The 14,260-nt window shown below is 34.3% G+C and overlaps 2 protein-coding genes across 2 annotated transcripts; both read left to right on the forward strand.

Moving 5' to 3' along the window:
• Positions 1-525: 525 nt before the first annotated feature.
• Positions 526-984, forward strand: LOC139843116 (uncharacterized). Its single transcript, XM_071833190.1, has one exon. The coding sequence runs from the start codon at positions 526-528 to the stop codon at positions 982-984; it is 459 nt and encodes a 152-aa protein (XP_071689291.1).
• A 2,151-nt stretch (positions 985-3,135) lies between these two features.
• Positions 3,136-6,394, forward strand: LOC139843117 (uncharacterized mitochondrial protein AtMg00810-like). The gene is made up of 2 exons (XM_071833191.1): positions 3,136-4,385; positions 6,340-6,394. Exons 1-2 carry the CDS (start codon positions 3,136-3,138, stop codon positions 6,392-6,394), a joined length of 1,305 nt encoding a protein of 434 aa, XP_071689292.1.
• Positions 6,395-14,260: the final 7,866 nt, after the last annotated feature.

Here is a 14,260-nt window from a genome sequence, read left to right on the forward strand (position 1 = left end):
TTAGTAGTCTTATTTTTACTTATGTATTTCATTGTTAATACACTTAATAATATATTTACTTATCATTTAACATAATTAACCAAGTGTATCAATATCTTAATATGATTCATATGTACCTAGTAAGACGTTGTTATAACGATAATCGTTATATATATCGTTTTCGAGTTTCTTAAATTAATAGTCTCATTTTTATGTATATAACTCATTGTTAAAATACCTAATGAGATACTTACTTATAATAAAATCATGTTAACTATATATATAACCATATATATATCATCGTATAGTTTTTACAAGTTTTAACGTTCGTGAATCACCGGTCAACTTGGGTGGTCAATTGTCTATATGAAACCTATTTTAATTAATCAAGTCTTAACAAGTTTGATTGCTTAACATGTTGGAAACACTTAATCATGTAAACAACAATTTCATTTAATATATATATAAACATGGAAAAGTTCGGGTCACTACAATTGTGATCAACGTGCTCTTCTTATCTTACATGCTTCGCTTACTGAGGAGTCGATGTCTGTTGCTGTTGGTTTTGAATCGGCTAGTGAAGTCTGGTTAGCTCTTGAAAATGCATACAGACACGACTCTACAGATCGAGTTTATACGCTTCGTGATCAGTTGCGCTCATTACAAAAAGGTACCTCTTCTGTTGCAGAATTTGTTAAAAAGTTTAAGGCATTATGTGATCAGTTATCTGCTATAGCTAGTCCTGTTGATGAGCTAGATAAATTCCATTGGTTTCTTTGTGGTTTGGGACCATCGTTCGAAACTTTATCCACTCTGCGGCGTACTATTAAATCGAGAGCAAGCCTGCGTGATCTTTTTGCTCAGGCAGAAAGTCACGAGCTATTTTTGTCTTCAATGCAACCTTCGGTTCCATCACAGGCTGCCTTTGCAGCTTCTTCTGATCGTGCTTCATCTAATTATGCACGTGGCAGGGGACGAGGCCGATCCAATAACTCTTTTGGCTGAGGTCGTGGTCGTGGTCGCTCTAATTATCCTCGCACACCACACTGTCAATTATGCCATAACAATGGGCATTATGCCTCTAGTTGTCCTAATTTATCTTCCTATACAAGTCGCACCCCATCTCTTGATGCTAATCTTGCACAAGCATTTCACACAGGTTGTCATGTTTCGAATGAATCTCCTGACTGGTATGTTGACTCGGGGGCTACCGCTCACATGTCTCCTTCTACATCACATTTAGAGTCTTCTACTTCATATGCAGGTAAAGAAAAGGTCACTATTGGAGATGGTACAAATCTGCCGATCTCCAATATGGGTTCTACTTCCTTTTCTAATGGCATCAAATTATTAGATGTACTTGTTGTGCCCTTGCTTACTAAAAATTTGCTTTCTATTAGTAAATTAACTTATGATAATCCCGTTGATATCTTATTTAGTGATACTGCTTCCGTTATTCAGAATCATCACACAAAGGCAATTCTAGCAACCGGACGACGTGATCATGGATTATATGTGCTTGAGAGAGCGGAAAATGCGTTTATTTCAGATTTACATTCTCGTTCTTTACAAGGATCTTTTGAATTATTGCATAGTCATTTAGGGCATGCTTCTTTTAGTATTATTTCTTTATTAAATAAACAAGGCCGATTATCGGTCTCTTCCTTATTACTGAAACCTGGTTTATGTTCATCTTGTCAATTGTCGAAAAGTAAACGTTTACCTTTTAATAATAATGATAAGCGTTGTGATAAGGTTCTTGATTTAATACATTGTGATTTATGGGGACCTGCTCCCGTTGCCTCTAAACATGGCTATCATTATTATGTTATCTTTATCGATGATTACTCTCGCTTTACATGGTTTTACCCTCTCAAGCACAAATCCGATTTTTATAGTGCATTTTGTAATTTTTTAAATTTAGTGTAAACACAATTTGGCACCAAGCTCAAAGCCTTTAAAAGTGATGGTGGCACTGAGTTTCTTAATCACCGTGTTCGTCAACTTCTCTCAGATAATGGAACACATCACAGAATTTCATGTCCGTACACTCCTCAACAAAATGGACGCGTAGAAAGCAAACATCGTCATATAACAGAAACAGGTCTTGCGATGTTATTCAATGCTCATGCGCCTGCATCTCTTTGGGTTGATGCGTTTAGCTCGGCAACTTATATTATTAACAGATTGCCTACGGTTGTTCTTAACTCTATGTCTCCATATGAGTTATTATTCAAGACCACACCTCATTATGATACTTGTTTGGATTTTTGGTTGTCGTGTTTATCAGTATCTTCGAGATTATTCGCTACATAAACTTGCTCCTCGTAGCATTCCATGTGTTTTCATTGGATACACCTCATATTACAAAGGTTATCGTTGTCTTGATATCTCTTCTGGTCGTGAATATATTACACGGCATGCTCAATTTGATGAAGTTAATTTTCTTATTCCGGGTTTTCTAGCAAAGTTGATCTTGGTAGTTAGAGCTACTCTAATTTCTTGGACGATTCATCACCAAGCTCTATTGATTCGGTTTATGCAGATTCACCCACAACAGTTCCTACTTCCGATAACTTGCCATCTTGTTCCTTATGTCCTGAGCTACCCGCTCCGGATTTAAATACGTTTGTTGACGGGCCTTCATCTTCCGATATTGTAGCTTCTCCTATTGCCGCTGTTGAGCCTACTACTAACTCTAATCGTTCGGTGGTTCCACCTACTGCTTTACTAACCGAGCCTGTTGTCACGCATCCTATGACTACGCGTTCCAAAGCTGGTATTTTTAAGCCTAAATATATTGTTGATCTTGCGCAAATCTCTTTCTCTCCTCTTCATTATGCTTTGCTTACAACTCACGAACCGAAGGGGTTTAAATCAGCATCTAAACACCCCGCTTGGTTCCAGGCTATGCAAGAAGAAATTGATGCTTTGCATGTAAATCGTACTTGGGATCTCGTTCCTCGCCTGGCTCATGGAAATATTGTTGGTTCTAAGTGGGTGTTTCGCACGAAATATAATGCTGATGGATCCGTTGATCGGCTTAAAGCTCGTCTTGTTGCTTAAGGGTTTACTCAAGTTCCAGGCCTTGATTATTCTGCGACTTTCAGTCCAGTTGTCAAAGCCTCGACTGTACGCATTGTTCTTTCTTTAGCTATGCTTCACAAATGGCATTTGCATCAACTGGATGTTAAGAATGCATTCTTGAATGGTCATCTTACTGAAAATGTTTTCATGGAACAACCTCTCGGTTTTATTAATTCTAAATTTCCTGGTCATGTTTGTCAACTAAAGAAAGCCTTATATGGACTCAAGCAAGCTCCCCGAGCATGGTTTCAATGTTTGAGTGCCTCTCTTGTTCTACTTGGATTTACTTGTAGTCGCGCGAATCCTTCTTTGTTTATATATAAAAAAGGTATGTGTGTGCTATATCTACTAGTCTATGTTGATGACATCATTCTTACGGGAAATAACTCTTCTACAATTGCTGGATTTATTACACGACTTCACCAGGAATTTGCTATCAAGGATCTTGGAAAACTGAGTTGTTTTCTAGGCCTTGAAGTTTCCTATACGGACTACGGATTATTTCTTAGTCAAACCAAATACGCACATCATATTTTGGTTCGTGCTAAGCTGTTGGATAGCAAACCTATTTCGATCCCTCTTCCTACCGTGGCTTCATTTACAACTGATGGGATTCCTTTTGATGATCCTACTTATTATCGCTCGCTTGTTGGTGCTCTGCAGTATTTAACTATTACTCATCCAGACATATCTTATACGGTTAATCAGGTGAGTCAATTTCTTCAGGCTCCTACTCTTGATCACTTTCAGGCTGTAAAACGGATTATTCGTTATATCAAGGGTACGATACATTATGGGTTAACTTTTTATCATTCGCCTAAAACCTCCATTCTTGGTTATTCTGATGCTGATTGGGCTCGTTGTATTGAAACACGATGCTTCACTTACGAGTATTCTATATTTCTTGGCAGTAATTTAGTTTCTTGGAGTGCTAAAAAGCAACCAATGGTTGCTCATTCGAGCTGCGAATCTGAGTATAGGGCTTTGGCGAATACTACAGCTGAGATAGTATGGATTACGCATCTCCTGCGTGAACTTCATACATTGCCTCCTGATCGTCCGACTATTTTATGTGATAACAAAAGTGCTCTCTTTCTCAGTCAGAATCTTGTCTCGCACAAACGATCTAAGCACATAGATATCGACTATCACTTTGTTTGTGAATTGGTTACCTCTGGAAAGTTACACACGAAATTTGTACCTACGAATCTTCAGTTTGCCGATATCTTCGCAAAGAGTTTGCCTAGGCCTTTATTTGAATCTTTTCGTTCCAAACTTCAAGCTGGCCCGCCACCTATTCGCTTGAGGGGGGGGGGGGGGTATTAACATGAGATTGGTCAACAAGTCACCAACGTGACCTAAGGAGCAAGACTTTGTATTTGTGTATTATATTTATTTCCTTATATATTTATCTTAAACTCCTTGTAATTGATTATAAATAGTGGAATGCAAAACCCTTCAAAGGTGTGGGATTTAATCCTAATAGAATATCGTTGTTTTTATATGTGGAGTGCCATATTGGGTGTCTGGTGAGAGGGATCATATTGGCATCAAGCCTTGATTTTGATGCAATGTGTATCACCAAAGCCTAATACAATTTTGATGCAATGTGTGTCACCAAACCCTAATACGAAAAGCATGGTTCTTGTGTTAGTTGTCGTAGTAGTAGTAGGCGATTCTTTGATTAGTTCACATAAAAAATGTATTTTTTTAACTGTGTTGTAGCTCATGTGGTGGTGGATTGCATCTCTTAGCGAGAGGTCATGAGTTCAACTCCCGTGGAGTGCAACATTGCACACAAGATTGCCCTTTTACCCTTGAATTCCACCCAAGGGTGCCTTTCGCACATCGCGTTGCGGGGACAGTGGGGGAGGGGAGGTTTTACCGCCCATGCCCTCGGATTGGGTCGGGTTTCCTCCTGGGTAGCAGTTAGAGGCATGTTATGCAACTGTTGGAGATGAACGTGTAGGTGGTTAAGTCCCCCTAGGTGATCCCGTACTGTTGTTAATATATATATATATATATATATATATATATATATATATATATATTGGACAAATCCATGACTAAGTAAATTTTGGGGTACAAACTGGATAAGCAAATGTGGACCACAAATGATCATTCATCAGTGATGAATTAATCATTCATCGTCGTCTGATGAATATTAAATTATCATTCATCATTAGATGATGAATAATCATTTGTGGTCCACATTTACTTATTCAATTTGTACTCTTTTTAAGCTTAGTCATGGATCTGTCCCAATATATATATATATATATATATATATATATATATATATATATATATATATATATATATATATATATATATATATATATATATATATATATATATATATATATATATATATATATATCGCTAGGTAGTTTTAAAATGAGATTAGTTTTAAGGAGTTTTTTTACTACTATTTATTTATTACATATTATTTGACATAATGAGTTATTATTGAGAGTTTTCATTATTTATTTATAAATAACAAAGTAGTTACATAAATATTTTAGGCAAGTAACTCTAAACTTAAAGCACCTAAAATTATTATACCATCATAGTCTGGGGCATGCTTGCAACACAATTAGCTGAAGAACCACTTTCAATTGTTGCAACTCTTTAAAATAATTTAAGAAACATCACTATCTTATTTGAATTTAAAAGAAAAATTAATTTCACATAATAATAAAAACCCTTAAAAAAGATTCTGTCTTCCATCAAACATCTTTAAACATATGAAAAGTTTTCATATTTGCCCTCTGTAAGCCAGCCCAATGACTATTCTTAACCCGTATATATGTATAAGTAATTGATGGAGCCATATGTTTGTACTTATATCCGGCTAGCGGATATAAGTACAGGGTTTAGCCGGATATAAGTACAAGGTTTGTATAGCGGCTTGCGTTGTGGGTTGACTTATTACACTCGGGATAAGAACCCCTGTGGACCCGGATCACAGTCTAAAAACTGTGGGGTGGCTTAAGTTGTCCACCAGATCCAATCTGCTAGTTGGTCTGTTTAGCGTGTTGCTCCTACGTTCTCGAATTTTAGAGATAGGAAGTACTGTGTGAGAGAAAAAGTGTACTATCTATCACTTGTCAGTGTGTTTAAAATGATGGCTCAAGTGCCGTATTTATAGGCATTAAGTCTTTGTAAAAGACGAAGATACGTGTCAAGCTGTTATTGGTAAATGAAGTTAACCGACTTAATTTAGTTATGCTGATGTGGTATGCGTGTTATTCACGTGGTTTTGTTCTTTAGATGTAAAGGGCTTATGCACAAAAAGCTATATGCAGAGCTTAACGCTTTACGCTGAGCGGTTACATATTGATTCAACTATTTCCTCAACGGAGACCGCTGAACAAATATGTTGAAAATCTTACTTCCCAAGACGTTTTCTCTTCAGGATGGACTAATTTTTTATCGTCATGCATGCAAATCATAGGGAGCACCATTATATATATATATATATATATATATATATATATATATATATATATATATATATATATATATATATATATATATATATATATATATATATATATATATGTATATATATATATATGTATATATATATATATATGTATATATATGTATATGTATATATATGTATATGTATATATATGTATATATATATATATATATATATATATATATATGTATATATATATATATATATATATATATATATATATATATGTATATATATATATGTATATATATATGTATATATATATGTATATATATATATATATATATATGTATATATATATATATGTGTGTGTGTGTGTGTGTGTAATTGTGTGGTGTGTGTGTATATATATATATATACACACACACACACCATACAATTACATACATATACACACACACACACACATATATATATATATATATACACATATATATATATATATGTATATATATATGTATATATATATATATGTATATATATATATATGTATATATATATATACAGGGGCGGAGCCAGGATTCGAAGATAAGGGAGGCTTACTCGATAGTTAGATAATTATAATAGAAACTCTATCCACACTTCTTAACAAAGTTGTATTCACACATCGATAGTTTGATATTTTGATGAATATTTTAAAATTGAATTAGCTTGAATAGAGAGTGGCTTTGGTAAAATAATTAATCAAGGCCTGTTAACTTTTCAATGCGGTTGGGCTCATTGAGGGAGGCTCAGCACCTATATATATATATATATATATATATATATATATATATATATATATATATATATATATATATATATATAGACGTACGTATGCATCTATATGTATCTTTGATGTACGCTATAAAGCTTTCTTTGTATTTGGGAGGGTGGGGTTTTCAAAGTATTTATATTTACATATTTATTTATAATTTACATTTTTATATTTATATTATTATTATTAGAATAGAATTAGAATAGAAAATAGAAAATGATGATAACTGTCACGACCCTACTTTTTCCGTTATCTTTTACCGTTTGTGTTTAACGTCCGTTAGTTGATATTCGTGCCACGTCATTTCTATGGATTATATTATTATTTTAGTAATAATATATTCCTTATTATGTGTTATACGAATAATTGTATTTGTATTTTCTCATACTTACTGATATCATTCTTATACTCAATTTGTAATCTTTTAGAGTGATTCTAGCAAGAGTACTTGTAAGGTTAAAGTTGTAAGTTTACTTATAAACTATCTTCTTAAAGGGATCTAGAGGATAGTTGTGTTTTCAGTAGGATAAGTTCATTAGGATCTTGTGGTAAGAGCTATAGGTGTTTGTGAAGTCTTCAAAGGGACGTAAGAGTTCACAAGGGGCGCCTTATCGAAGTACTAGTGTTGTATCCGGACACTCCACCGAGTTTGGAGTATCATAGTGAAGAAAAATCTCAATTCGTAGAATTGAGGAGTGGATTAAGGAAGATTAGTTAACATCTTCCCGAACCACTATAAATCATTGTGTTTGTTCTCTCTTCTCTTATCTTTTATTTACAATTTAACTTATATTTGTATTGTTAGCATTATTAGAGAACAAACATTTCAAATCACACTATATCAAGTTCAAGTTCAACAAAACGCTAAAGAAAATTTTTAAAAATCGACTAAGTAACTATTCACCTCCCCTATTTACTTACATTTGGTATCAGAGCGGTTGCTTTAAACGTTTTGTCAAAAATTACTAATTTGAAATAAAAACTAATTTTTGCAAATCTTAGAGTTTAAGATCATGGAACAAAAATTTGAGAACTTGAACTATAGTGAAGGATGTTCCATGCAAAGACCTCCACTTCTTGAAAGCGAGGGATTTTGCTATTGGAAGCATCAATTTGAAACGTATGTTCGTTCCAAAGATATAGACTATTGGAACATTATTACTAAAGGTGATCATGCTCCATTTAAGCTTAGTGATGATAAGAAAACTAAAATATATATACCCGAAGAGGAATGGACCAAGGAACATAAAATAGAAGTAGGCAAAAACTATGAGGCTAAAATGACCATTTTTAATGCATTGTCTAGGAAAGAATATGAGAGGGTGTTTATGATGGGTAGTGCTAAGGAGATTTGGGATAGTATCATGGTTTCTCATCTCGGAAACCCAAAAGTCATAGAAAATAAAGTAGAATTGCTTATAACCAAATATGAACAATTTGCTATTGAAGATTATGAAAAAATAGATAGTGCCTACACTAGATTTAACAATATTTGTTCAAGTTTGGAAGCTCTAGGTACAACTTACACGGATAAGCAATATGTTCGTAAGTTCTTAAGGGCTCTACCATCAAGATGGAGACCAAAGGTGACGGCAATTGACGAATCAAAGAATACGGAAAAATTAACTCTAGATGAACTCATTGGAAATCTCAAAGTACATGAGGTCATCCTAGATAAAGATGATGAGTTAGAGAATGCCAAGAGAGAAAAGAACAAGTCAATCGCTCTAAAGGCTAAGATTCATGATGAATATGACATTGATGATGATGATGATGATGATATTCTCAATGATGATGAGCAACTCTCATTTATTGTTCGCTCATTCAAGAAATTCTATCGAAGACCGGGAAACCAAGTTCGCCCTCCGATGGAACAAAGAAAGACGCCATTCGATCCCAAGAAAAAGTTTGTACGAAATTTTTTTGGGTGTGGTGATCTAAATCACTTGATAAGTGAATGTCCTAAAAGAAAGAATGAAAAGGCCTTCCTTGGAGGCGCGTGGGATGATGAAGAAAACGACACTCAAGAAGAAGGAAGGGAAACATGTCTCATGGCCATTGACACACCAAGTGATGACGACAAAGGATCACAAGTCGGACAAACCGACAATGAGGTACTTCAAAATTCCTTTGAATTTAGTATTGACAACTTTGCTAAATTGTGTACTTTGAGTACTAAAGTAAGTGACAAAAACACAAGTCTAAAGGAAGAAAATAACTTGATTAGGTTAGAAATCTTACAACTTAAAGAAAGAATATCTAACTCACAAGAATGTCTTACATGTGATGACTTAAAACATGAAAACTATGCCTTGAACAAAACTAACAAACTACTTGAAAATAAAATTAAGTTTTCAAAATATGACGGAAGTAGTAAAGTGTTAGAAAACATTTTGAGTGTTCAAAAATTAACAAATGACAAACAAGGGCTAGGATACAAGGAAAATACTCTTGAAACAAAATCATCCAAACATAGGCCAATAGTGTTTGTTAGACCTCAAGTAGTAGAAACACCAAAACTAAAGGCCTTCACACCCAATCAAGTTAAGACAAGAGGTAGAGAAATCAAGTCATTTGCAAAAAGTTCTTCAAGAAAAATGATTAATCAAAACTCTAAAAATAGAGTCAAAACTAAAAGGAACAACAAAATTAAATTTGTTAAGAAATGGGTTAGAGTAGGAATCTTTGATGCTAATCATCCCGGACCCAACAAACATTGGGTACCAAAGTTATTGATTAATCAAATATAGGTTTGTCTCAATGGTCTTATACAAAATGAGGAATGGATAATTGATAGCGGATGTACAACACACATGACGGGTAATAAAGAATTCTTCACAAAGTATTCGGAGCATAATGGAGGCGATGTAATCTTTGGTGGCGATGTGAAAGGAAAAATCGTCGGTAAAGGTAACATTACTAATCAAAAGATTACACTTGATAATGTGTTGCACATTAAAAACTTAAGTTTTAACTTGCTAAGTGTAGGAAGAATATGTGACAAAGGATATAACATGACATTTACCAAAAATTCATCACACATAATAAAAGATGGTAAAAGTGTCATAAATGGAATTAGGAAGAAAGGTCTTTATACATGTAAATTGGATGACTTTAAGCATGTAGATATTTGTCTCACATCTATACGTGATACTACTACATTGTGGCATAGGAGATTAGGGCATGCTAACATGAAACTAATTCATAACATATCCTCAAAGGACATAGTTAGAGACTTGCCTAAATTAAAATACGAAAGTCATTTTTGTGATGCATGTAAAGTAGGAAAACAAGTTCATACAAGTCATAAACCTAAGAATTTCATTTCTACTAAAAGGAGTTTAGAACTTTTACACATGGACTTATTTGGGCCATCGGCCGTTCAAAGTTATGGAGGAAATTTTTATACTTTAGTAATAGTAGATGATTTTTCAAGATATACATGGACACTATTTCTAAAATATAAAAATGAAGCATGTGAAAGATTTATAATATTTGCTACTAAGATACAAAATTTGCTTGGTTGTACTATAGTAACAATAAGAACGGATCATGGTAGAGAATTTGATAATGATGCTCAATTTGGAGTCTTTTGTGATTTAAATGGTATTACCCATAACTTCTCGGCTCCTCGCACACCTCAATCCAATGGGGTTGTTGAAAGGAAAAACCGAACTCTTTAAGAAATGAGTCAAACTATGTTAAATGAACAATCAATACCTCAAAAGTTTTGGAGTGAAGCCGTTGCCACCTCCACCTACATTCAAAATAGAGTCTTAATTAGGCCATCAATGGATAAAATACCTTATGAAATTTTAAATGGTAGAAAACCAACCGTAAGTCATCTTAGAGTATTCGGGTGCAAATGCTTTATCCTAAACAAAAAGGAATATCTTACGAAGTTTGAGCCTAAAACTTACGAAGGAGTATTCTTAGGATATTCGTTAGAAAGTAAGGCATATAGGGTTCTAAATAAATATACAAATGTCATAGAAGAATCCCTAGATGTCACATTTGATGAAACTCCTCCACCACCTAAGACTAAACCTTTAGAGGGTGATGATGTGATCGAACAAGATGCTATAGAAATAATGTCAACTCAAGTCGAGTTCAATGACACAAATGAGGACAGATCTCATTTGAAACCAAGTAAGGATAACTTAGCGTTCTCAATAGATATTAAACATATAAAAGATCATCCCATAGACCAAGTCATAGGAGACATCAACACTAGAACCACTAGGTCACAAGTATTTTACCTAATTGCCAACTATGCTTTTATCTCACAAATAGAACCCAAGAATATTAAGGAAGCTCTATTAGATGAAAGTTGGATAGAAGCTATGCAAGAGGAATTAAATCAATTCCAAAGAAGTGATGTATGGGATTTGGTTCCTTTACCGAGTGAAAGAAACATCATAGGTACAAAATGGGTCTATAGAAATAAACTAGATGAGGATGGCAAAGTAGTTAGAAACAAAGCTAGATTAGTTGCATAAGGATATAGCCAACAAGAGGGAATTGATTACGATGAAATATTTGCTCCCGTCGCTAGGCTAGAGTCAATAAGAATACTTCTTGCTGATGCATGTGCTCATAATTTCAAACTCTATCAAATGGATGTCAAAAGTGCCTTTTTAAATGGTGTAATAAGTGAAGAAGTTTATGTATCACAACCTCCGGGGTTTGAGGATTTTGAAAAACCTTATCATGTTTATAAACTTAAAAAGGCCCTCTATGGACTTAAACAAGCCCCTAGAGCATGTATGAAAGACTTAGAACATTCTTAATAAATAACGGATTTGAAATGGGAAAAATTGATAATACACTCTTTATCAAAAGACATGAAAAGGATTTAGTCATAATTCAAATATATGTTGATCATATTGTATTTGGATCTACTAACGAATATCTTAGCAATGAGTTTTCTAAGTTAATGCATGATGAGTTTGAAATGAGCATGATGGGTGAACTCATTTCTCGGACTACAAATCAAGCAACTAGAAGATGGAACATTCATCAATCAACAAAAATACATTCATGAAATGCTCAAGAAATTCAGAATGGAGAACTCAAAACCAATGGCGACTCCAATGGCAACAAATGTGAAACTTACTTTAGAAGGGGAAGGAGAACCATTTGATAGTACTAAATATAGGGGAATGATTGGATCCCTTCTATATTTAACGGCAAGTAGGCCCGACATCATGTTTAGCGTGTGCTTATGTGCAAGATTTCAAGAAAATCCAAAGACATCACACGTAGAGGCCGTTAAAAGAATCTTTAGATATTTAAAGGGAACAATGCATCTTGGGTTATAGTATCCAAAGTTTACCGGGATTGATATTATGTGCTTTGCAGATTCCGATCATGGTGGATCAATGATTGATAGAAAAAGCACAAGTGGAGTATGCGCATTCGTGGGGCTTTGCTTAACGTCATGGTTCTCAAAGAAGAAAACATCTGTCGCATTGTCTACCACCGAAGCCGAATATGTAGCAATGGGAAGAGCGTACGCACAAGTGCTATGGATGAAGCAAACCTTTCTCGACTACGGTATCATCTCATCTGAAATACCCATATGTTATGATAATAAAAGTGCTATAGACCTATCGAAAAATCAAATATTACACTTTAGGACTAAACACATAGACATTAGGCACCATTTCCTTCGTGACCACGTCCAAAACGGTAATATTGTGATAGATAAAGTAGAATCTGCTGAAAACATAGCTGACATATTCACTAAGCCCCTTAAAAAGGAAACATTTAACTTGCTTAAGAATGGGTTGGGAATGATGGAACATATTCCGTAAAATTTAATCCTGATCACGCACGGTCGCACCACGGTCGACTGTGATGAGAGCCGCCTGATGTCTGACGAATTTCTTTGTCCTTTTTGCAAATCATTTAATACCCAAACAACTTTTTCACCAACCACATCTCTTCCTTAAACCCTAACCACTGGATTTTCTGTTTTCACTTTTGTCCTACCTTCAAAAAGTGGTCCATACTCTTTCAAACCTATTCAAGGTAATCACCATACTTTTGATTATATTCTTTCCAAAATCATAGGAACACTTATTTCTTGCATGAATTACTTAAATATATGAGTAAAATTATTGTAAAAAGCTTTTTCTTTTCATAATAGTGATTTCTTGCATAAAAACTCATATATGCTTCAAATTTTTAAACTCACTCATGCACATACACATATGTTTGAATAATTCATTATGATACTTATTAATCTCATGACTAGTATCTACTTTTTACAAACATAGAGCAAAATGATGAAACTTGTCTAAATTTTCAAAAGAAAAATAGTACAATTTAATTTCAAATTCATAATTTTCAAAATAAGTCTAGACAAGGACTAATCTACACATGTTTAGCATATAGATTTTCAAACTTAACAACTTAATTAGTTTGCTAAATTTGTGATTTTTCTAGGAAATGACCAACACGAGAAATCAACGTATCACGAACAATAGGCAACACATGGAGACTAGAACACTTCATGAGGAGCGTGTTGTTCATCATACCGAGTTTCCCGGGTTAACTTAACTTTTTACCCATAATAATTGTTTCTCATTTCTTAAGCTTGATGAAACCATTTATCCAACTCTCATTAGGGAATTCTATGCTAATCTTGATGTTTCCAACCCCGATCAAGTAGCATTTCGACTTTTCAATACACCTTACACTTGGTCCCTTGAACAATTCAGAACCGTTATGGCAATTCCTTCGAATGGGCGATCCTTCTATACTCCTTCAACCGATCTAAGATCACTTAATCCTACGTTTCCATTGCAACCCATCTTAGATCTCATCACAACTCAGGGAGTATAACGAAACCTCAACCAACGGCTTCGCATTCAAGATGACGACATTCGCCACGATCTTCAACTTATTCTTAATGTCATTCAGAACAATGTCTATTGTCGGGAACC

This window comes from Rutidosis leptorrhynchoides, chromosome 4, assembly GCF_046630445.1.
Source record: "Rutidosis leptorrhynchoides isolate AG116_Rl617_1_P2 chromosome 4, CSIRO_AGI_Rlap_v1, whole genome shotgun sequence".
NCBI classification, from domain to species: domain Eukaryota; kingdom Viridiplantae; phylum Streptophyta; class Magnoliopsida; order Asterales; family Asteraceae; genus Rutidosis; species Rutidosis leptorrhynchoides.

Excerpts from the sequence above, each read along its gene's own strand:
- LOC139843116 (XM_071833190.1), top strand. The coding sequence starts at position 526 with ATGTCTGTTGCTGTTGGTTTTGAATCGGCTAGTGAAGTCTGGTTAGCT.
- LOC139843117 (XM_071833191.1), top strand. The coding sequence starts at position 3,136 with ATGCTTCACAAATGGCATTTGCATCAACTGGATGTTAAGAATGCATTC. Across the intron at positions 4,386-6,339 it reads CGCTTGAGGGGGGGGGGGGG|ATGTAAAGGGCTTATGCACA; the intron begins GTATTAACATGA and ends TTTGTTCTTTAG.